The sequence below is a fragment of the Salvelinus fontinalis genome, chromosome 1 (genome assembly GCF_029448725.1).
Source record: "Salvelinus fontinalis isolate EN_2023a chromosome 1, ASM2944872v1, whole genome shotgun sequence".
NCBI classification, from domain to species: Eukaryota; Metazoa; Chordata; class Actinopteri; order Salmoniformes; family Salmonidae; genus Salvelinus; species Salvelinus fontinalis.
This window is the reverse complement of record NC_074665.1, coordinates 96,011,652-96,035,427: the sequence shown is the minus strand read 5'-3', so window position 1 is coordinate 96,035,427 and position 23,776 is coordinate 96,011,652. Positions and strand designations below refer to the sequence as shown.

Below are 23,776 nucleotides of genomic sequence, written 5' to 3'. Positions count from 1 at the left end.
GCAGGAAATGTGTGTGGCAGGAAAATCTCTCCCCTGGAACATCATCTTTTCGAGAACGTGTGTGGCAGGAAAATCCAAGCTGTCTGGAAGAGACATTGTTTTGGGTTTAATAACAGAAGAGAGATTTAAAACAATGAAAGGCAGTACAGTATAATGAGGTACAGTTAGTGGAACCATTTTCACACAAAAAAAGGGACAAATGCTGTTTGTTGAATTCATTTTCATATTTATTTAGCTTTAAAAAAATAAAATAACAATGAAGTCAAAATGCAATGGAATGAACATAAACCCGATCATCTCTGTACTGGACAACGTTCAAATAAAATACATTATATACACTTCTCATAGCTCCTTCATAACAACCGATATGCAGTAACGTGGCTGTTTGAATAGTAATGTATGATGTATTTGATAAGGAGAGCAGTAACGTGGCTGTTTGAATAGTAATGTATGATGTATTTGATAAGGAGAGCGGTAACGTGGCTGTTTGAATAGTAATGTACGATGTATTTGATAAGGAGAGCAGTAACGTGGCTGTTTGAATAGTAATGTATTTGATAAGGAGAGCAGTAACGTGGCTGTTTGAATAGTAATGTATGATGTATTTGATAAGGAGAGTGGTAACGTGGCTGTTTGAATGGTAATGTACGATGTATTTGATAAGGAGAGCAGTAACGAGGCTGTTTAAATAGTAATGTACGATGTATTTGATAAGGAGAGCAGTAACGTGGCTGTTTGAATAGTAATGTACGATGTATTTGATGAGGAGAGCAGTAACGTGGCTGTTTAAATAGTAATGTATGATGATAGGTAAAGAACATGGTAAACTGATTGGACATTGGATGTTTCTCAAAGCTGAATGATGGTTGCATTACAAGCAGGAATGCATTGCTGCTATCATGAACACATTACTATACAGCCCTTCCTGTGGGTGTAAGATATGGCATGCATCCCAAATCCCACCCTATTCACTATGTAGTACACTGCGTAGTGTACACTACTTTTGACAAAAATGTGTCAACATTAGTGCACAATACAGGGAATCGGGTGCCAGACCAAATGTCCCCCAGGAAGTCCTGCCAATGGATAAAGAGTATCAGTAACCATTACCAATTGATACCAAAATATCGTTGACGTGGCAGCTTCCACATGTACACTTTTGCCGAAGGCCATCCGGCCGGACGTATAATTCGGTTCCTACTGGAGTGGGGAGTGGAGCAAGCTCAATGACATCACAGAACCCCCCCCCCCCAACCCTTTCTGGTTATGACTCATGGAGACTTAAGTCCGGTCTCTCCACTGTCCATTAACGACAGCTTTAAGTCTTACTCATGTGTGCACACCGTAGCAAAAACGTTTTTTTTTTTGCAATTGAAAACGTTTTGCCAACGAAAACGTGCATTTCTGATTGGACAAGTTCAGGTAGTCCTTTCCCGTTTTGGTCTGTTTTCTTCCATTCGGTGTCTAGTGAATACGACCCAAGACTCCTTAATAAAACAGTCATCCCCCAGCCCTCTAATGCAAAACAGATCCTGCACCCACAGAGAGACAGGGGCCTATGTCCCAAATGGTGCCCTATTCTCTACGCAGTACACTACTTCTGACCCTATTCCCTATGGACCATGGTTAAAAGCAGTGTACTAAAAAGGGAATAGGGTGCCATTTGGGACGCATACGAGGCTGTGTTGGAATAATTTATTTCACAAATAGCAAACCTACAGTAAGTGTTGTTTCTACAGTTGACCATTTCACACCAGCCTGATCCACAGACTACTGTCGTTCCACAGACTACTGTCATTCCACAGACTAATGTTTTACCACAGACTACTGTTGTAACCACAGACTACTGTTGTAACCACAGACTACTGTCGTTCCACAGACTACTGTCGTTCCACAGACTACTGTCGTTCCACAGACTACTGTCGTTCCACAGACTACTGTCGTACCACAGACTACTGTCGTTCCACAGACTACTGTCGTTCCACAGACTACTGTCGTTCCACAGACTACTGTCGTTCCACAGACTACTGTCGTTCCACAGACTACTGTCGATCCACAGACTACTGTCGATCCACAGACTACTGTCGATCCACAGACTACTGTCGTTCCACAGACTACTGTCGTTCCACAGACTACTGTCGTTCCACAGACTAATGTTTTACCGCAGACTACTGTCGTTCCGCAGACTACTGTCGTTCCGCAGACTACTGTTTTACCACAGACTCCTGTCGCTCCGCAGACTACTGTCGTTCCGCAGACTACTGTCGTTCCGCAGACTACTGTCGTTCCGCAGACTACTGTCGTTCCGCAGACTACTGTCGTACCACAGACTACTGTCGTACCACAGACTACTGTCGTTCCACAGACTACTGTTATTCCACAGACTATCACTGTACTCTGGTTGTCTGTATTTGCAGGATTTACTTGCAGGATATATCTATGGCTCCTAAAGCATGTACATTATGGCATTGGAAATACTGTAAAAAATATAAGTATCAGGTACAGCTTACACAATACATGATAGTATCTGAAGTGGATTCGTGTCTGTGGACATGCGATAACCATTACATAGCATTAGTGTGCTTAATGATACTAGTTTGTTGTTTTGGGGTATAACATTCCTGATCCCAGATCTGTTTGTGCTCTTGCTAAAACTCCACTGCTGTTGTCGTTGTCAAGAAAAACATGTTTGGCATGACAATGAGTGCCAAGTAGTTGGCATGACAGTACAAACAGACTGTCCCTCAGGCCATAGCTTTCCTCCTAAAGGACACATCCTTCCCAGAAGCCCTTAGAACTGAGTTTTTGTGAAAACAAACTGCATTTATTTACTGAACAATATTTACATCAAAAAACATTTTTTTTTTTTTAAAACCATATCCGTTCTTGGAGAGGCTGACTTGAAGTACAAACGGTCGCTTAGATTTTCAAAAGATACTCATCATAGTTTGTTGGCAAACACCTAAAAATACAGTTTATAACAACACAGACAGAAGACGGCAGGAGACGGGAGAGAAGAGGACACCGTGTGGGGGTGGACACCTACTTACTGCACTACTGTTGACCAGAGCACAATGGACCCAGGTCTAAAGTAGTGCACTACTGTTGACCAGAGCACAATGGACCCAGGTCTAAAGTAGTACACTACTGTTGACCAGAGCACAATGGACCCAGGTCTAAAGTAGTACACTACTGTTGACCAGAGCACAATGGACCCAGGTCTAAAGTAGTGCACTACTGTTGACCAGTACACAATGGACCCAGGTCTAAAGTAGTGCACTACTGTTGACCAGAGCACAATGGACCCAGGTCTAAAGTAGTGCACTACTGTTGACCAGTACACAATGGACCCAGGTCTAAAGTAGTGCACTACTGTTGACCAGAGCACAATGGACCCAGGTCTAAAGTAGTACACTACTGTTGACCAGAGCACAATGGACCCAGGTCTAAAGTAGTGCACTGCTGTTGACCAGAGCACAATGGACCCAGGTCTAATGTAGTGCACTACTGTTGACCAGTACACAATGGACCCAGGTCTAAAGTAGTGCACTACTGTTGACCAGTACACAATGGACCCAGGTCTAAAGTAGTGCACTACTGTTGACCAGAACACAATGGACCCAGGTCTAAAGTAGTGCACTACTGTTGACTAGAGCACAATGGACCCAGGTCTAAAGTAGTGCACTACTGTTGACTAGAGCACAATGGACCCAGGTCTAAAGTAGTGCACTACTGTTGACTAGAGCACAATGGACTCAGGTCTAAAGTAGTGCACTACTGTTGACTAGAGCACAATGGACTCAGGTCTAAAGTAGTGCACTACTGTTGACCAGAGCACAATGGACCCAGGTCTAAAGTAGTGCACTACTGTTGACCAGAGCACAATGGACCCAGGTCTAAAGTAGTGCACTACTGTTTGTAATGGGGTGAAATTTGGGACACATCCAATATCCCAAGAGGGGGGGGGGGGGGGGGGGGGGGGGCACCTTTTACTGAAGTTGGAAACCTCAAATGAGTGGGTTGCATAAATGGTTTCAGCAGCTGTTCCAAGTATGCAGAGAGATCAGTTAAAGGAAGAATCCGGGATTAGTACATATATGGTCACTGCTTAGAGCTCTGTCTGTGAATATGAGAGTGGTTACATTTCTCCAGTTCCATCCCTCAGCTGTTTACCGAAACAGGTGGCAGAGAGACTGCTTTGTGGTTGTTTCAATCCCATATTAACCCTTTAAAAAAGGGGGAATTCACAGTTCAAAACACATAAAGCGTCCACCCCACCACTGTTTTGGTAAAAGGCCGAGGGATGTTGCTGGGAAAAATGTAACCACTCAAATTCATAGACAGAGCCATGGATACAAGGACAGACCATCCATGATATCAACATTATAGTTTAACCATGTTTTGAGGCTATACAGTGTTTACATTGACATTGTTTACAAACCTTGGCGTAAAACAAGCGTCTATTTTGGGTTCTGATGGGGTACGACAGTTGGATTTAACTCGAGGCATTTATAAGTTATATTCCTCAAGGATCAATTGGTATATATCATTATTGAAAAAATACCTAAAAATAGATGAACCTTATGCAGATGACCCCTTTAATGAGTGGAGAAACTGCTGTGAAGAACTGAGGACCGAGGCACATGCAAACAGCAGTAAAACACAGAGCAGAAGATTAGCTTCGGCAGCATCGACAGCAGTTTGGCAAACGGATACTTGGGAGTGGACTTGGACACCCTGATACTGTATGTTGATTAAAAGTAACAGAAATGTATTCAATCTAAACAAAGAAGCTGTCATTTTAAACGTCTGCAGTTTCAACTATATTTTAAACTGGAGAAACTTTCAAATACATTCTAGTACAGACAAATACAAGTCTTCTGATTAAGGTGGTGTCTATTTAACTGGGTTGAGGTGGAGTTCTGCTAACCCAAAGTGGAAGCCTTTCCCTAACTCTAACCCTTACCTCAAACTAACCTTAACATAACCCTTGTTTCTAACCCTAAAAGTAACCCTACTTGAACCCTTCATTTCAACCCCTAATGCCTAAGCTGTTTGTTCTGCCAGGTGAATATACACCTCCTTTGATAAAACCTATACGGCCCATACTAGTAAGACAGTTCACTCCCTTTTCTTTCAATAAAAAAAAAATAGGACTAAATATGAATGAATTCTCCTCCTATATTAACAATGAAACAATAGAGCAAATGAGACAAAATGTCCCCTTGTATCTTGGCGGCAGTCAGAGCAGAAGCATCCGAACCAGGAATTACCAACTGACAGAACTAAAACAGAAATTCATTCAAATACTAAATAACATTGGTAGTGGGTTTGAAAAAAGCAGTATTATAATAATACAGTATCGGAGGGTAAAATACAAGGCATTATTACATTTTAAATACAAAACATTATTGCATTTTAAAGGTATAAAAAAAAGAAAAGCACAGGAGGACATAGGTTGCATAAAATGGCACCCTAATCCCTTTAGAGTGCAGAAGACCCTGTTCAAAAGTAGAACTATATATGAACTATATAGGGAATAGAGTACCATTTCAGTAGCAGCCAGAGTCTGGCAGTTCACAGTGATCTCTCCTCAGCTCAGATGAACGCCCCCCTGAAGGGACGTGATTGGATGTTCTGTCGTTGCCAGCGGCAGCGGAGCCTGGCAAGTGGCGTGTCCCGAAGGTTCTCAAACTCAGAGAAACCCAGCTGGTTGAGAAGGTCGTACACCCCGGCCCTGGCTGCCACCTACAGGAGGAGCACAGGAGGAGAGAAACACAATGTGTAAAGACCACAGCAGGAGGAACACAATGTGTAAAGACCACAGCAGGAGGAACAGGAGAAACACAGGAGGAGAGAAACACAATGTGTAAAGACCACAGCAGGAGGAACAGGAGAAACACAGGAGGAGAGAAACACAATGTGTAAAGACCACAGCAGGAGGAACACAATGTGTAAAGACCACAGCAGGAGGAACACAATGTGTAAAGACCACAGCAGGAGGAACAGGAGAAACACAATGTGTAAAGACCACAGCAGGAGGAACAGGAGAAACACAATGTGTAAAGACCACAGCAGGAGGAACACAATGTGTAAAGACCACAGCAGGAGGAACAGGAGAAACACAATGTGTAAAGACCACAGCAGGAGGAACACAATGTGTAAAGACCACAGCAGGAGGAACAGGAGAAACACAATGTGTAAAGACCACAGCAGGAGGAACAGGAGGAACACAATGTGTAAAGACCACAGCAGGAGGAAAAAAATGTGTAAAGACCACAGCAGGAGAAACACAATGTGTAAAGACCACAGCAGGATAAACAGGAGAAACACAATGTGTAAAGACCACAGCAGGAGGAACAGGAGAAACACAATGTGTAAAGACCACAGCAGGATAAACAGGAGAAACACAATGTGTAAAGACCACAGCAGGAGGAACAGGAGAAACACAATGTGTAAAGACCACAGCAGGACAAACAGGAGAAACACAATGTGTAAAGACCACAGCAGGAGGAACACAATGTGTAAAGACCACAGCAGGAGGAACACAATGTGTAAAGACCACAGCAGGAGAAACAGGAGAAACACAATGTGTAAAGACCACAGCAGGAGGAACACAATGTGTAAAGACCACAGCAGGAGAAACACAATGTGTAAAGACCACAGCAGGAGGAACAGGAGAAACACTGTGTAAAGACCACAGCAGGATAAACAGGAGGAACACAATGTGTAAAGACCACAGCAGGAGGAACACAATGTGTAAAGACCACAGCAGGAGAAACACAATGTGTAAAGACCACAGCAGGAGGAACACCATGTGTAAAGACCACAGCAGGAGGAGCACAATGTGTAAAGACCACAGCAGGATAAACAGGAGAAACACAATGTGTAAAGACCACAGCAGGAGGAACAGGAGAAACACTGTGTAAAGACCACAGCAGGATAAACAGGAGGAACACAATGTGTAAAGACCACAGCAGGAGGAACACAATGTGTAAAGACCACAGCAAGAGAAACACAATGTGTAAAGACCACAGCAGGAGGAACACCATGTGTAAAGACCACAGCAGGAGGAGCACAATGTGTAAAGACCACAGCAGGATAAACAGGAGAAACACAATGTGTAAAGACCACAGCAGGAGAAACAGGAGGAACACAATGTGTAAAGACCACAGCAGGAGGAACACAATGTGTAAAGACCACAGCAGGAGGAACACAATGTGTGAAGACCACAGCAGGAGAAACACAATGTGTAAAGACCACAGCAGGATAAACAGGAGAAACACAATGTGTAAAGACCACAGCAGGAGGAACACAATGTGTAAAGACCACAGCAGGAGGAACAGGAGAAACACAATGTGTAAAGACCACAGGAGGAGGAACAGGAGAAACACAATGTGTAAAGACCACAGCAGGAGGAACAGGAGAAACACAATGTGTAAAGACCACAGCAGGAGGAACAGGAGAAACACAATGTGTAAAGACCACAGCAGGATAAACAGGAGAAACACAATGTGTAAAGACCACAGCAGGAGGAACAGGAGAAACACTGTGTAAAGACCACAGCAGGATAAACAGGAGGAACACAATGTGTAAAGACCACAGCAGGAGGAACACAATGTGTAAAGACCACAGCAGGAGAAACACAATGTGTAAAGACCACAGCAGGAGGAACACCATGTGTAAAGACCACAGCAGGAGGAGCACAATGTGTAAAGACCACAGCAGGATAAACAGGAGAAACACAATGTGTAAAGACCACAGCAGGAGAAACAGGAGGAACACAATGTGTAAAGACCACAGCAGGAGGAACACAATGTGTGAAGACCACAGCAGGAGAAACACAATGTGTAAAGACCACAGCAGGATAAACAGGAGAAACACAATGTGTAAAGACCACAGCAGGAGGAACACAATGTGTAAAGACCACAGCAGGAGGAACAGGAGAAACACAATGTGTAAAGACCACAGGAGGAGGAACAGGAGAAACACAATGTGTAAAGACCACAGCAGGAGGAACAGGAGAAACACAATGTGTAAAGACCACAGCAGGAGGAACAGGAGAAACACAATGTGTAAAGACCACAGCAGGAGGAACACAATGTGTAAAGACCACAGCAGGAGGAACAGGAGAAACACAATGTGTAAAGACCACAGCAGGAGGAACACAATGTGTAAAGACCACAGCAGGAGGAACACAATGTGTAAAGACCACAGCAGGAGGAACACAATGTGTAAAGACCACAGCAGGACAAACAGGAGGAACACAATGTGTAAAGACCACAGCAGGACAAACAGGAGAAACACAATGTGTAAAGACCACAGCAGGATAAACACAATGTGTAAAGACCACAGCAGGACAAACAGGAGAAACACAATGTGTAAAGACCACAGCAGAGCAGCCACCTGGGAGAACCACTGCAGGAGGAACAGGAGAACAGGAAAGACAGCTATTGGTTAGAAGACAGCTGGTTGAGGTCACCCACACAACCACAGCAGGAGACACACACAGGAAACAACAAGTTAAGAACAGACGGGCTGAAACATCAATGCACTTTATTTGTGAGGGATCTCTGACCAAAACAGTTGCATTTAACTACACTTACAATGTCCTGTTAACATCCTACGTAACCACAGGAGATACACAGGGTCAATGTCCTGTTAACATCCTACATAACCACAGGAGATACACAGGGTCAATGTCCTGTTAACATCCTACATAACCACAGGAGATACACAGGGTCAATGTCCTGTTAACATCCTACATAACCACAGGAGATACACAGGGTCAATGTCCTGTTAACATCCTACATAACCACAGGAGATTCACAGGAAACAACAAATGCATCAATCAATTACATTTAGCCATAGATAGAATAACATTACACAGTGGTTTACTGGTCCTTCAATCTGACCAACACAGTGGTTATACTGGTCCTTCTATCTGACCAACACAGTGGTTTACTGGTCCTTCTATCTGACCAACACAGTGGTTATACTGGTCCTTCTATCTGACCAACACAGTGGTTTACTGGTCCTTCTATCTGACCAACACAGTGGTTATACTGGTCCTTCTATCTGACCAACACAGTGGTTTACTAGTCCTTCTATCTGACCAACACAGTGGTTTACTGGTCCTTCTATCTGACCAACACAGTGGTTATACTAGTCCTTCTATCTGACCAACACAGTGGTTTACTGGTCCTTCTATCTGACCAACACAGTGGTTTACTGGTCCTTCTATCTGACCAACACAGTGGTTTACTGGTCCTTCAATCTGACCAACACAGTGGTTATACTGGTCCTTCTACCTGACCAACACAGTGGTTATACTGGTCCTTCAATCTGACCAACACAGTGGTTTACTGGTCCTTCAATCTGACCAACACAGTGGTTTACTGGTCCTTCTATCTGACCAACACAGTGGTTTACTGGTCCTTCTATCTGACCAACACAGTGGTTTACTGGTCCTTCTATCTGACCAACACAGTGGTTATACTGGTCCTTCAATCTGACCAACACAGTGGTTTACTGGTCCTTCTATCTGACCAACACAGTGGTTTACTGGTCCTTCAATCTGACCAACACAGTGGTTTACTGGTCCTTCTACCTGACCAACACAGAACACAGTGGTTTACTGGTGCTTCTATCTGACCAACACAGTGGTTTACTGGTCCTTCTATCTGACCAACACAGTGGTTTACTGGTCCTTCTATCTGACCAACACAGTGGTTTACTGGTCCTTCTATCTGACCAACACAGTGGTTTACTGGTCCTTCAATCTGACCAACACAGTGGTTTACTGGTCCTTCTATCTGACCAACACAGTGGTTTACTGGTCCTTCTATCTGACCAACACAGTGGTTTTACTGGTCCTTCTATCTGACCAACACAGTGGTTTACTGGTCCTTCTATCTGACCAACACAGTGGTTTTACTGGTCCTTCTATCTGACCAACACAGTGGTTTACTGGTCCTTCTATCTGACCAACACAGTGGTTTACTGGTCCTTCTATCTGACCAACACAGTGGTTTACTGGTCCTTCTATCTGACCAACACAGTGGTTTACTGGTCCTTCTATCTGACCAACACAGTGGTTTTACTGGTCCTCCAATCTGACCAACACAGTGGTTTACTGGTCCTTCTATCTGACCAACACAGTGGTTTACTGGTCCATCAATCTGACCAACACAGTGGTTTTACTGGTCCTTCTATCTGACCAACACAGTGGTTTTACTGGTCCTTCTATCTGACCAACACAGTGGTTTACTGGTCCTTCTATCTGACCAACACAGTGGTTTACTGGTCCTTCTATCTGACCAACACAGTGGTTATACTGGTCCTTCTATCTGACCAACACAGTGGTTATACTGGTCCTTCTATCTGACCAACACAGTGGTTATACTGGTCCTTCTATCTGACCAACACAGTGGTTTACTGGTCCTTCTATCTGACCAACACAGTGGTTTACTGGTCCTTCTATCTGACCAACACAGTGGTTATACTGGTCCTTCTATCTGACCAACACAGTGGTTTACTGGTCCTTCTATCCGACCAACACAGTGGTTATACTGGTCCTTCTATCTGACCAACACAGTGGGTTTACTGGTCCTTCTATCTGACCAACACAGTGGGTTTACTGGTCCTTCTATCTGACCAACACAGTGGTTTACTGGTCCTTCTATCTGACCAACATAGTGGTTATACTGGTCCTTCTATCTGACCAACACAGTGGTTTACTGGTCCTTCTATCCGACCAACACAGTGGTTATACTGGTCCTTCTATCTGACCAACACAGTGGGTTTACTGGTCCTTCTATCGGACCAACACAGTGGTTATACTGGTCCTTCTATCTGACCAACACAGTGGTTTACTGGTCCTTCTATCTGACCAACACAGTGGTTTTACTGGTTTCTATCTGACCAACACAGTGGTTATACTGATCCTTCTATCTGACCCAAACAGTGGTTTACTGGTCCTTCTATCTGACCAACACAGTGGGTTTACTGGTCCTTCTATCGGACCAACACAGTGGTTATACTGGTCCTTCTATCTGACCAACACAGTGGTTTACTGGTCCTTCTATCTGACCAACACAGTGGTTTTACTGGTTTCTATCTGACCAACACAGTGGTTATACTGGTCCTTCTATCTGACCAACACAGTGGTTTACTGGTCCTTCTATCGGACCAACACAGTGGTTTACTGGTCCTCCAATCTGACCAACACAGTGGTTTTACTGGTCCTTCTATCTGACCAACACAGTGGTTTTACTGGTCCTTCTATCTGACCAACACAGTGGTTTACTGGTCCTTCAATCTGACCAACACAGTGGTTTACTGGTCCTTCTATCTGACCAACACAGTGGTTATACTGGTCCTTCTATCTGACCTTCTATCTGACCAACACAGTGGTTTACTGGTCCTTCTATCTGACCAACACAGTGGTTATACTGGTCCTTCTATCTGACCAACACAGTGGTTATACTGGTCCTTCTATCTGACCAACACAGTGGTTATACTGGTCCTTCTATCTGACCAACACAGTGGTTATACTGGTCCTTCTATCTGATCAACACAGTGGTTTACTGGTCCTTCTATCTGACCAACACAGTGGTTTACTGGTCCTTCAATCTGACCAACACAGTGGTTATACTGGTCCTTCAATCTGACCAACACAGTGGTTTACTGATCCTTCTATCTGACCAACACAGTGGTTATACTGGTCCTTCTATCAGACCAACACAGTGTTTTTTTAACTATGCAGGAGGAGAGAAACAGGAAACAACACATGACCAACAGAACAGGAATGTTACACTTTACTAAACTTGCAAACTTCTCACGTCTCCTAAGCCGCCTCCGGAGGTGGAGAGAGCCACCCCCTTCCAAGCAGTCGGGTGTAAACAGAATGGTCTGGTGAAGTCAAATGCTCCTACAGTAACAATCAACACATGAGCAACAGAAAAGGAACGGTGCATTTTTGATCCAACACTTGATTTAGGATCAAGCTGAACCCAAATGTCCCCGTTTCCTGGTGATGGTGGATAACACATCATTATTCCTCCTTATGGCTCCTCCTGAACCAACACACTTGTTTTCAATTCTACTTTCAAATCATTCAATTAACACATTTGTTTTTATATTTTAAGAAAAAAAAGCGATATTTGATCCAACTCTCCTCTGCGCGACACCTGGTCTCTCACTGCGACACTGGTCTCTCACTGCGACACTGGTCTCTCACTGCGACACTGGTCTCTCACTCCTTATCAGCCTGGCAACACGTGAGTCTAGTATTCCGCTGCGAAGGTGGAGAAGCAACATCCCCCTTCTGCTCCAGCTCTTCCCTAGAGAACTGGAACAGTGAAGCCTTGAGGAGGTTAATTCCCTAGAGAACTGGAGCAGTAAAGCCCTGAGGAGGTTAATTCCCTAGAGAACTGGAGCAGTGAAGCCTTGAGGAGGTTAATTCCCTAGAGAACTGGAGCAGTGAAGCATTGAGGAGGTTAATTCCCTAGAGACCTGGAGCAGTGAAGCCCTGAGGAGGTTAATTCCCTAGAGAACTGGAGCAGTGAAGCCCTGAGGAGGTTAATTCCCTAGAGAACTGGAGCAGTGGAGCACTGAGGAGGTTAATTCCCTAGAGAACTGGAGCAGTGAAGCACTGAGGAGGTTAATTCCCTAGAGAACTGGAGCAGTGAAGCCCTGAGGAGGTTAATTCCCTAGAGAACTGGAGCAGTGAACCCCTGAGGAGGTTAATTCCCTAGAGAACTGGAGCAGTGAAGCACTGAGGAGGTTAATTCCCTAGAGAACTGGAGCAGTGAAGCACTGAGGAGGTTAATTCCCTAGAGAACTGGAGCAGTGAAGCCCTGAGGAGGTTAATTCCCTAGAGAACTGGAGCAGTGAAGCACTGAGGAGGTTAATTCCCTAGAGAACTGGAGCAGTGAAGCCCTGAGGAGGTTAATTCCCTAGAGAACTGGAGCAGTAAAGCCCTGAGGAGGTTAATTCCCTAGAGAACTGGAGCAGTGAAGCCTTGAGGAGGTTAATTCCCTAGAGAACTGGAGCAGTGAAGCCCTGAGGAGGTTAATTCCCTAGAGAACTGGAGCAGTGAAGCCCTGAGGAGGTTAATTCCCTAGAGAACTGGAGCAGTAAAGCCCTGAGGAGGTTAATTCCCTAGAGAACTGCAGCAGTGAAGCCTGAGGAGGTTAATTCCCTAGAGAACTGGAGCAGTGAAGCACTGAGGAGGTTAATTCCCTAGAGAACTGGAGCAGTGAAGCACTGAGGAGGTTAATTCCCTAGAGAACTGGAGCAGTGAAGCACTGAGGAGGTTAATTCCCTAGAGACCTGGAGCAGTGAAGCCCTGAGGAGGTTAATTCCCTAGAGAACTGGAGCAGTGAAGCCCTGAGGAGGTTAATTCCCTAGAGAACTGGAGCAGTGAAGCACTGAGGAGGTTAATTCCCTAGAGAACTGGAGCAGTGAAGCCCTGAGGAGGTTAATTCCCTAGAGAACTGGAGCAGTGAAGCCCTGAGGAGGTTAATTCCCTAGAGAACTGGAGCAGCGGAGCACTGAGGAGGTTACTTCCCTAGAGAACTGGAGCAGCGAAGCCCTGAGGAGGTTAATTCCCTAGAGAACTGGAGCAGTGAAGCCCTGAGGAGGTTAATTCCCTAGAGAACTGGAGCAGTGAAGCCCTGAGGAGGTTAATTCCCTAGAAAACTGGAGCAGTGAAGCCATGAGGAGGTTAATTCCCTAGAGAACTGGAGCAGTGAAGCCATGAGGAGGTTAATTCCCTAGAGAACTGGAGCAGTGAAGCACTGAGGAGGTTAATTCCCTAGAGACCTGGAGCAGTGGAGCACTGAGGAGGTTAATTTCCCTAGAGAACTGGAGCAGTAAAGCCCTGAGGAGGTTAATTCCCTAGAGAACTGGAGCAGTGAAGCACTGAGGAGATTAATTCCCTAGAGAACTGGAGCAGTGAAGCACTGAGGAGGTTAATTCCCTAGAGAACTGGAGCAGTGAAGGACTGAGGAGGTTAATTCCCTAGAGACCTGGAGCAGTGGAGCCCTGATGAGGTTAATTCCCTAGAGAACTGGAGCAGTGAAGCCCTGAGGAGGGTAATTCCCTAGAGAACTGGAGCAGTGAGGCCCTGAGGAGGTTAATTCCCTAGAGAACTGGAGCAGTGAAGCACTGAGGTTAATTCCCTAGAAAACTGGAGCAGTGAAGCCCTGAGGAGGTTAATTCCCTAGAGAACTGGAGCAGTGAAGCACTGAGGAGGTTAATTCCCTAGAGAACTGGAGCAGTGAAGCCCTGAGGAGGTTAATTCCCTAGAGAACTGGAGCAGTGAAGCCCTGAGGAGGTTAATTCCCTAGAGAACTGGAGCAGTGAAGCACTGAGGAGGTTAATTCCCTAGAGAACTGGAGCAGTGAAGGACTGAGGAGGTTAATTCCCTAGAGAACTGGAGCAGTGAAGCACTGAGGAGGTTAATTCCCTAGAGAACTGGAGCAGTGAAGCACTGAGGAGGTTAATTCCCTAGAGAACTGGAGCAGTGAAGGACTGAGGAGGTTAATTCCCTAGAGACCTGGAGCAGTGAAGCCCTGAGGAGGTTAATTCCCTAGAGAACTGGAGCAGTGAAGCCCTGAGGAGGTTAATTCCCTAGAGACCTGGAGCAGTGAAGGACTGAGGAGGTTAATTCCCTAGAGAACTGGAGCAGTGAAGCACTGAGGAGGTTAATTCCCTAGAGAACTGGAGCAGTGAAGCCCTGAGGAGGTTAATTCCCTAGAGAACTGGAGCTGAGTCAAGCTGACTCATGGTTGGTCAACAAACTGTGTGTAACTGTCCACTGATGGTAAGCAGTAACACCATTAAAAGGGTCACAGCTTGTTGAGTTTACTCTGCATGCTATTTACAATGGACCCTAGCCCTAACCAAACAAAAGAGGACCTCTATCCTAACAAGAGCCCAATAGGACCCCAACACACACACTAACTGTAGGCTTAACTAGCCTGCCGTCTTAACTAGCCTGTAGATTTAACTAGCCTGTAGGCTTAACTAGCCTGTAGATTTAACTAGCTTGTAGGCTTAACTAGCCTGCAGACTTAACTAGCTTGCAGACTTAACTAGCCTGCAGACTTAACTAGCCTGCAGACTTAACTAGCCTGCAGACATAATTAGCGTGCAGGCTTAACTAGCCTGTAGACTTAACTAGCCTGTAGATTTAACTAGCCTGTAAACTTAACTAGCCTGCAGACTTAACTAGCTTGCGGACTTAACTAGCTTGCGGACTTAACTAGCCTGTAGGCTAATCCAATGATTTATAAACATACACAATGCCTATGGACTAATCCAGCAAATTGCTCAGTCCACAGGGGTGTCTAGCAATTATTCTGTGAGACTGAAAGATCCGCTGCTCTGACTTGATCAAAGTAGATGAGTCTTGACTTGGCTGAACAAAACTAAATAGTGAGTAAGTGACCAACTTCAAAGAGCTCCCTAATCTAAACAGAACTGAGTCTAAAATGGGACCCTATTCCCTATGCGGACCCTGGTCAAAAGTAGTGCACTATATAGGGAATAGGGTGCCATTTCAGACACAGTTCTGTTTAGATTAGGTAGCTCTTTGAAGTTGGTCACTTACTCACTATTTAGTTGACCTACATTTTTTTCACCACAAATATACTTTGGATAAATTAAACGTTATCTCCTCTGACAGCTAAAGAAGCAAAAGTACTCAATTGTCATACTTGAGTAAAAGTAAAGATACCTTAATAGAACATGACTCAAGTAAAAGGGATGGGATGACCAGGGATGTTCTCTTGATAAGTGTGTGAATTAGACCATTTTCCTGTCCTGCTAAGCATTCAAAATGTAACAAGTACTTTTGGGTGTCAGGGAAAATGTATCGAGTAAAAAGTATATATTTTTCTTTAGGAATGTAGTGAAGTAAAAGTTGTAAAAAATATAAATAGTAAAGTACTCAAAAAAACGACTTAAGTAGTACTTTCAAAGTATTTTTTGAACTTAAGTACTTTGCACCACTGGTAACCGCTGAATCTGATTAACAGGAAATGGTTTTAACATTTACATACATTTAGTCTGCGTGGAATCAGAAGTGCTGTTACTAGAAGATATGGAGTGCTAATGAGGTATTTACATTCCAATATTTGCTTTAAAGATGCACCGGGAATGACAAATGGTAAACTATAAGGTTCTGGAGGCCATATGAGTCTATGGAGAAACTGCTGAAGACATTGGCTGCGTCCCAAACAGTGGTACCCTATTCCCTTTATAGTGCACTACTTTTGACCAGAGCCCCTTTAGTCTGGAAAAACCAACCCGGCAACAGTGACTAGGGTCTGGGTTTCAATGACGGACTCTTTTGGCAACTTCTGGGGTGGGTCCTCTTCAGACAGGCAACTCTCCTAACAAATCACAAGCCACAACATCGCGATTCAAAACCAAAGTTTCCAGGCAAAGCCTTTGCAGTGGTTTTAGTGAAGGTAGTTGATGCAAACTTGCCAGTAGCCAATTACGAAATAAACTCCTTAAAAAAAAAAACTCTGATCTCCATCTTGCTCGTTACTATTTAGTATTTTATTTAAGTGGATAGAGTAGAGATGTGGGCATGGTTCCTCTAAGCAAAAAAGTCCAACATTGAAGGCAGACCCATGTCCCTGTTGCCTGGGGTCGGCTTTTCCAGACTAAGAGCCCTATGGATGCCATTTGGAACCCAGCCATTTCCAGTCTCTGCTGGAGAGTTGTTGGGTATGTGAAACATGCTGAAGGACCTATTGGGGAACAATGGTTGAGAAAATCGTTGTTTGGCAATATCCCTTACTCTTCAACCATTGATTATAGCTTAGAGGGCCAGCATTGTAAGACAGCAAAGAAAGCAGACCGTGTGGTATAATGCTGTGGCCTCGTCTCTGACCACGCTACATTGAATGCTCCAATAGAATCCAGATTATGTAGCAATGAAAGCATTTTCAACCATCTACTATGTCACTGTTGGAGAAGTATTTTCAGCAACTCAGCAAGAATCCATGAGCCCTTATCCATTCTACGCTGATTCATACAGAACAAAACAAGATGTGCAGTTCCATCGATGGTGCAGCATAGTGCTCACTATCCAGGAAACACAGAGACATTTACATAGTCATTTAGCACACGCTCTTACCCAGAGTGACTTGCAGTTAGGTGGTTTTCTCACCTTCAGATGAATGCACTAATCAAAGTCAGAACATACATCTGCAGTAAATAAATCAGCTCTAATGACCCATAGCTAACTGGAAACACTACAGTATGAGTCCAGCCAAACTGACCATACAGCAGGTTTGATTCCCAACTGACCAAGAATCCATAGATTTATTCTAATTCCAATAAAGAATGGGTCCAGCAGAGGTATATGGCTGAGGTCAGAGGTCCATCAGTATGGCTCCAGGCCCATCAGTATGACTCCATCAGTATGACTCCATCAGTATGACTCCATCAGTATGGCTCCAGGCCCATCAGTATGGCTCCAGGTCCATCAGTATGGCTCCAGGTCCATCAGTATGGCTCCAGGTCCATCAGTATGGCTCCAGGTCCATCAGTATGGCTCCAGGTCCATCAGTATGGCTCCAGGTCCATCAGTATGACTCCAGGTCCATCAGTATGACTCCAGGTCCATCAGTATGACTCCAGGTCCATCAGTATGGCTCCAGGTCCATCAGTATGACTCCAGGTCCATCAGTATGACTCCAGGTCCATCAGTATGGCTCCAGGTCCATCAGTATGGCTCCAGGTCCATCAGTATGACTCCAGGTCCATCAGTATGGCTCCAGGTCCATCAGTATGGCTCCAGGTCCATCAGTATGGCTCCAGGTCCATCAGTGTGACTCCATTAGTATGGCTCCAGGTCCATCAGTATGACTCCATTAGTATGGCTCCAGGCCCATCAGTATGGCTCCATCAGTATGACTCCATCAGTATGGCTCCAGGCCCATCAGTATGGCTCCAGGTCCATCAGTATGACTCCATTAGTATGGCTCCAGGTCCATCAGTATGACTCCAGGTTCATCAGTATGGCTCCATCAGTATGACTCCAGGTCCATCAGTATGGCTCCAGGTCCATCAGTTTGAGTACAGGTCCATTCTGTTAAAAGGTTACTTGGGGACTTAGCCCTTTCTGGAGAACTCTGTGTGTCTGGGTATTGGGGAGCGTGTGAGCCTCGGCTGACTCAAGCCAAAGGTGAGCATCGCCGGTGAATAAAGAACTATTTTCCCCCTCTTTCTCCCTCTCTCTCTCTGGAGTCAAAACATGAAGCCATCACAGGCAGGAAGTAGTTTCCCACTCTTTCTCTCTGGAGTCAAAACATGAAGCCATCACAGGCAGGAAGTCATTTTGCTATCACGGGCAGGAAGTATCTTCCCCCTCTTTCTCCCTCTCTCTCTCTGGAGTCAAAACATGAAGCCATCCCAGGCAGGAAGTAGTTTTTCCCCCTCTTTCTCTGGAGTCAAAACATGAAGCCATCCCAGGCAGGAAGTAGTTTTCCCCCCTCTTTCTCCTTTTCTCTCTCTGGAGTCAAAACATGAAGCCATCACAGGCAGGAAGCTGTTTTTCCCCTTCTCTTCTTATGAAATGGTTTGCCCCCTGGGCCCTGGCTGAAGTGTGCCTGCCTGTGCGTTGTGTCTGTTCGGTGACTGACTGTCCAGTGTGTAGTTGTGATAGTGAGCAGAGCTGGCAGACTTGGTCTTTCATCTCCTACTGAGAAGATCCCACAGGCCAATAGTCATTAGGAGCCTGGCGCCAATGCTAGTACAGGGGTAGTGAGGTGAGTAGGTAGGTGTGTGTGTGTGTGTGTGTGTGTGTGTGTGTGTGTGTGTGTGTGTGTGTGTGTGTGTGTGTGTGTGTGTGTGTGTGTGTGTGTGTGTGTGTGTGTGTGTGTGTGTGTGTGTGTGTGTGTGTGTGTGTGTGTGTGTGTGTGTGTGTGTGTGTGTGTGTGTGTACGTCTGTGAGTTAGGGTCTTGTCCCACAGTCGACTATGTGAAAGGCCCCACATACCAGGCGGGTAAGGTGAACAGGGAGGCCTCTGTAGCACACATCAAAATAGCTGGGCTGACTGATTGGCTGCCCCTCCGGGAGGCATCTGTGGCATCCGCCATACACAAACCTGTTCATTGTACAATGAACCACCTCACGTCTCGTCCGCAAAACAGGCATTTCAAATTTCCTCTGATAATTTTACTCTGATGCAACGAACATACCGGTACATACAGAGGCAATGTGGCCTAGTTAATGATACGTATGTGGAAGTTGCACACTGGTATCTTTTTAAAATCTTTAGTTGACGTAACACTTCAACCTACATCAATGCATGGCAAAGGAATGTACTGACTCCAACACACACACACACACACACACACACACACACACACACACACACACACACACACACACACACACACACACACACACACACACACACACAATCAATACAGGACTAAGATGGAATCCTACTACGCCGTCTCTGACGCTCTTCGGATGTGGCAGGGTTTGCAAACTGTCACGGATAACAAAGGGAAACACTAGCGATGCGAGCCTACCAGACGAGCTAAATGCCTTCTATGCTTGCCTCGAGGCAAGCAACACTGAAGCATGCATAAGAGCACCAGCTGTTCCAGACGGCGAGGCCAGACAGATTACCAGGACGCGTACTCTGAGTATATACTAACCAGCTGGCAAGTGTCTTCACTGACATTTTCAACCTCTCCCTGATCCAGTCTGTAATACCTACATGTTTCTTAAGACTCATGTATGCTGCTGCTACTGCTTATTATCTATCCTTATGCCTAGTCACTTTACCCCTACCTATATGTACATATCTAGCTCCATTACGTCATACCCCTGCACATTGACTTGGTACTGGTACCCTGTGTATATAGCCAAGTTATCACCTCTACCCCTACACATATGACTTGGTACCTGTACCCTGTGTATATAGCCATGTTATTACCTCTACCCCTGCACACTGACTTGGTACTGGTACCCTGTGTATATAGCCAAGTTATTACCCCTGCACATTGACTCAGTACTGGTACCCTGTGTATATAGCCAAGTTATTACCCCTGCACATTGACTCAGTACTGGTACCCTGTGTATATAGCCAAGATATTACCCCTGCACATTGACTCAGTACTGGTACCCTGTGTATATAGCCAAGATATTACCCCTGCATATTGACTCAGTACTGGTACCCTGTGTATATAGCCAAGTTATTACCCCTGCACATTGACTCAGTACTGGTACTCTGTGTATATAGCCAAGATATTACCCCTGCACATTGACTCAGTACTGGTACCCTGTGTATATAGCCAAGTTATTACCCCTGCACATTGACTCAGTACTGGTACCCTGTGTATATAGCCAAGTTATTACCCCTGCACATTGACTTGGTACTGGTACCCTGTGTATATAGCCATGTTATCACCTCTACCCCTGCACATTGACTTGGTACTGGTACCCTGTGTATATAGCCATGTTATCGTTACTCATTGTGGATTTATTCCTTGTGTGATAATTTGTATATTTTTCTCTCTGCATTGTTGGGAAGGGCCTGTAACTAAGCATTTCACTGTTAGCCTACACCAGTTAGTTTAAGAAGCATGTGACAAATAACATTTGATTTGATTTCCCCCTGTTCTCTTAGCGTGCTCAAAACACACAACCAAAGAAAACCAAAGAATAACAGATTAAAGTTGTTGATGTGTTGTACAGTAGGAATGTATATATACGGAATCCAATGCATACATTTCCTCCTGCTCTCTAATGGATAGTGGTGTCTGTCTGTGTGCTCAAAAAGACACAGAACCAAAGAAAACCATCCAAAGAAATACAAAACAGATCCACGAAAACAAAACCCGACATGGAAAAGATCAGAGAAGAACCAAAAGAACACGGGAACCAAAGCGTGCGTCATTGTATCCCATCCACCTCACCACTGTGTGACGCCGTGCTCCATGTGCTGTTTGTTGATGTGCAGAACACATTTACATTTTAGTCATTTAGGAGACGCTCTTATCCAGGAGCAATTGTTCAAGGACACATTGTTCCTAAATAATGTAGTTTGCTGCTAGATAATGTGGGTTTGTTGCTAGGTAATGGTGTTTGTTGCTAGATAATGTGGGTTTGTTGCTAGGTAATGGGGTTAGATAATGTGGGTTTGTTACTAGTTAATGGTGTTTGTTGCTAGATAATGTGGTTTGTTGGTAGATAATGGGGTTTGTTGCTAGTTAATGTGGGTTTGTTACTAGTTAATGGGGTTTGTTGCTAGGTAATGGGGTTAGATAATGTGGGTTTGTTACTAGTTAATGGGGTTTGTTGCTAGGTAATGGGGTTAGATAATGTGGGTTTGTTGCTAAATAATGTAGTTTGCTACGAGATAATGGGGTTAGATAATGTGGGTTTGTTGCTAAATAATGTAGTTTGCTGCTAGATAATGGGGTTAGATAATGTGGGTTTGTTGCTAAATAATGTAGTTTGCTGCTAGATAATGGGGTTAGATAATGTGGGTTTGTTGCTAAATAATGTAGTTTGCTGCTAGATAATGGGGTTAGATCATGTGGGTTTGTTACTAGATAATGTGGATTTGTTGTTAGATAATGTGGGTTTGTTGCTAGATAATGACGCTTATTCGAGGAAGGAAAGAGAGGAACTCTCCACTCTCTCACTTCAGTATCTTAACTAGTTATTTACAGATTATCTCATTTTGCTCTTTTGTAGCTTTGGCAACCATGTGTGTGTGTTTTCTATCCCAGTTCACTCCTTTCCCTGTAAGTTTTACAGACGCTACCCACCGCTTGGCTGCAATCCTTCTAATTTAGTGTACCCTGTGCGCACAACCCATGAGGCATTCCTGGCCTCCGCAGCGGTTTGAACTGCCGATCTGCGGTCAAGAACACAGAGTTCATCTCAGCCTATGCTGCCCTTCAGTCCCTAGACTTTTTGGCCCTGATGGAGACATGTATCACCCCAGAGAACACTGCTACTCCAGCTGCTCTCTCTTCATCTAACTACGTTTTCTCTCCTAGTCTGAGAACATCTGGTCGTGGAGGTGGTGGAACAGGGCTACTCCAGCTGCTCTCTCTTCATCTAACTACGTTTTCTCTCCTAGTCTGAGAACATCTGGTCGTGGAGGTGGTGGAACAGGGCTACTCCAGCTGCTCTCTCTTCATCTGACTACGTTTTCTCTCCTAGTCTGAGAACATCTGGTCGTGGAGGTGGTGGAACAGGGCTACTCCAGCTGCTCTCTCTTCATCTGACTACGTTTTCTCTCCTAGTCTGAGAACATCTGGTCGTGGAGGTGGTGGAACAGGGCGACTCATTTCTCCTAACTGGAGATTTTCTCTTTTCTCCCTCCTCACCTTTCCATCTCCTCATATTGAGTTCCATGCTGTCACTTGTCTACTCAAGCTTAACATTGTTGTCATCTATCGTCCACCAGGTACCCTTAGAGAGTTCCTCAATGAGCTTGACACCTTGATAATTTCATTTCCTGACGATGGCTCACCGCTCTTCGTACTGGGCGGTTCAACCTCCCGACGTCTGCCTTCGATTCATTTCTTTTCAACTCTTTCTTTCCCCTCTTTGCCTCTTTTGATCTCACCCTTTCCCAGTCCTTAGAGGCTGTTTGCCTACTAATCTTTCATTATCCTATGACTCGCAATGTCCCCTTTCCTCCTGGTCGGCTAGGCCTCCCCTCCTGCTCCGTGGCTGAGTGACTCATTGCGAGCTTACAGAACAGGACTGCAGGCAGTTGACGAAAATGGAGGAAAACGAAACTTCTAAAATACCTATTATCCTTTCACTCCCTCCTCTCTACCTTCTCTTCCTCTGTATCCACTGCTAAAGCCACTTTATATCACATGCACATTTGTGGCCTGCTGGAGGTCATTTTGCAGGGCTCTGGCAGTGCTCCTCCTTGCACAAAGGCGGAGGTAGTGGTCCTGCTGCTGGGTTGTTGCCCTCCTACAGCCTCCTCCACGTCTCCTGATGTACTGGCCTGTCTCCTGGTAGCGCCTCCATGCTCTGGACACTACGCTGACAGAAACAGCAAACCTTCTTGCCACAGCTCGCATTGATGTGCCATCCTGGATGAGCTGCAGTACCTGAGCCACTTGTGTGGGTTGTACACTCCGTCTCATGCTACCACTAGAGTGAAAGCACCGCCAGCATTCAAAAGTGACCAAAACATCAGCCAGGAAGCATAGGAACTGAGAAGTGGTCTGTGGTCACCACCTGCAGAACCACTCCTTTATTGGGGGTGTCTTGCTAATTGCTTATAATTTCCACCTTTTGTCTATTCCATTTGCACAGCAGCATGTGAAATTTATTGTCAATCAGTGTTGCTTCCTAAGTGGACAGTTTGATTTCACAGAAGTGTGATTGACTTGGAGTTACATTGTGTTGTTTAAGTGTTCCCTTTATTTTTTTGAGTAGTATATATATATATATATATATATATATATATATATATATATATATATATATATATATATATATAAACATATAGTTAAGCCTTATTATAAAATGAATTAAATTGTTTTTTTTTTCCTCATCAAGCTTTGATCGGGTTCAAGATCGTGCTCTGGCTGGGCCACTCAAGGACATTCAGAGACTTGTCCAGAAGCCATTCCTGCATTGTCTTGGCTGTGTGCTGTTGTTCTGTTGAAAGGTGAACCTTCGCCTCAGTCTGAGGTCTTGAGCACTCTGGCGCAAGTTTTCATCAAGGATCTCTCTGTACTTTGCTCTGTTCAG

General features: G+C 44.7%; 1 protein-coding gene across 2 annotated transcripts in view; it reads right to left on the bottom strand.

The window, feature by feature from the left end:
- Window positions 1–203: 203 nt before the first annotated feature.
- Window positions 204–23,776, bottom strand: part of pald1a (phosphatase domain containing paladin 1a) — a 187,557-nt gene continuing 163,984 nt past the window's right edge. For both annotated transcript variants that reach the window (XM_055936967.1, XM_055936966.1), the window contains exon 20: window positions 204–5,748. In XM_055936967.1, the coding sequence (XP_055792942.1) occupies window positions 5,599–5,748 (150 nt within the window). In that variant the 3' untranslated portion in view covers window positions 204–5,598. The remainder of the gene's footprint in view (window positions 5,749–23,776) is intronic.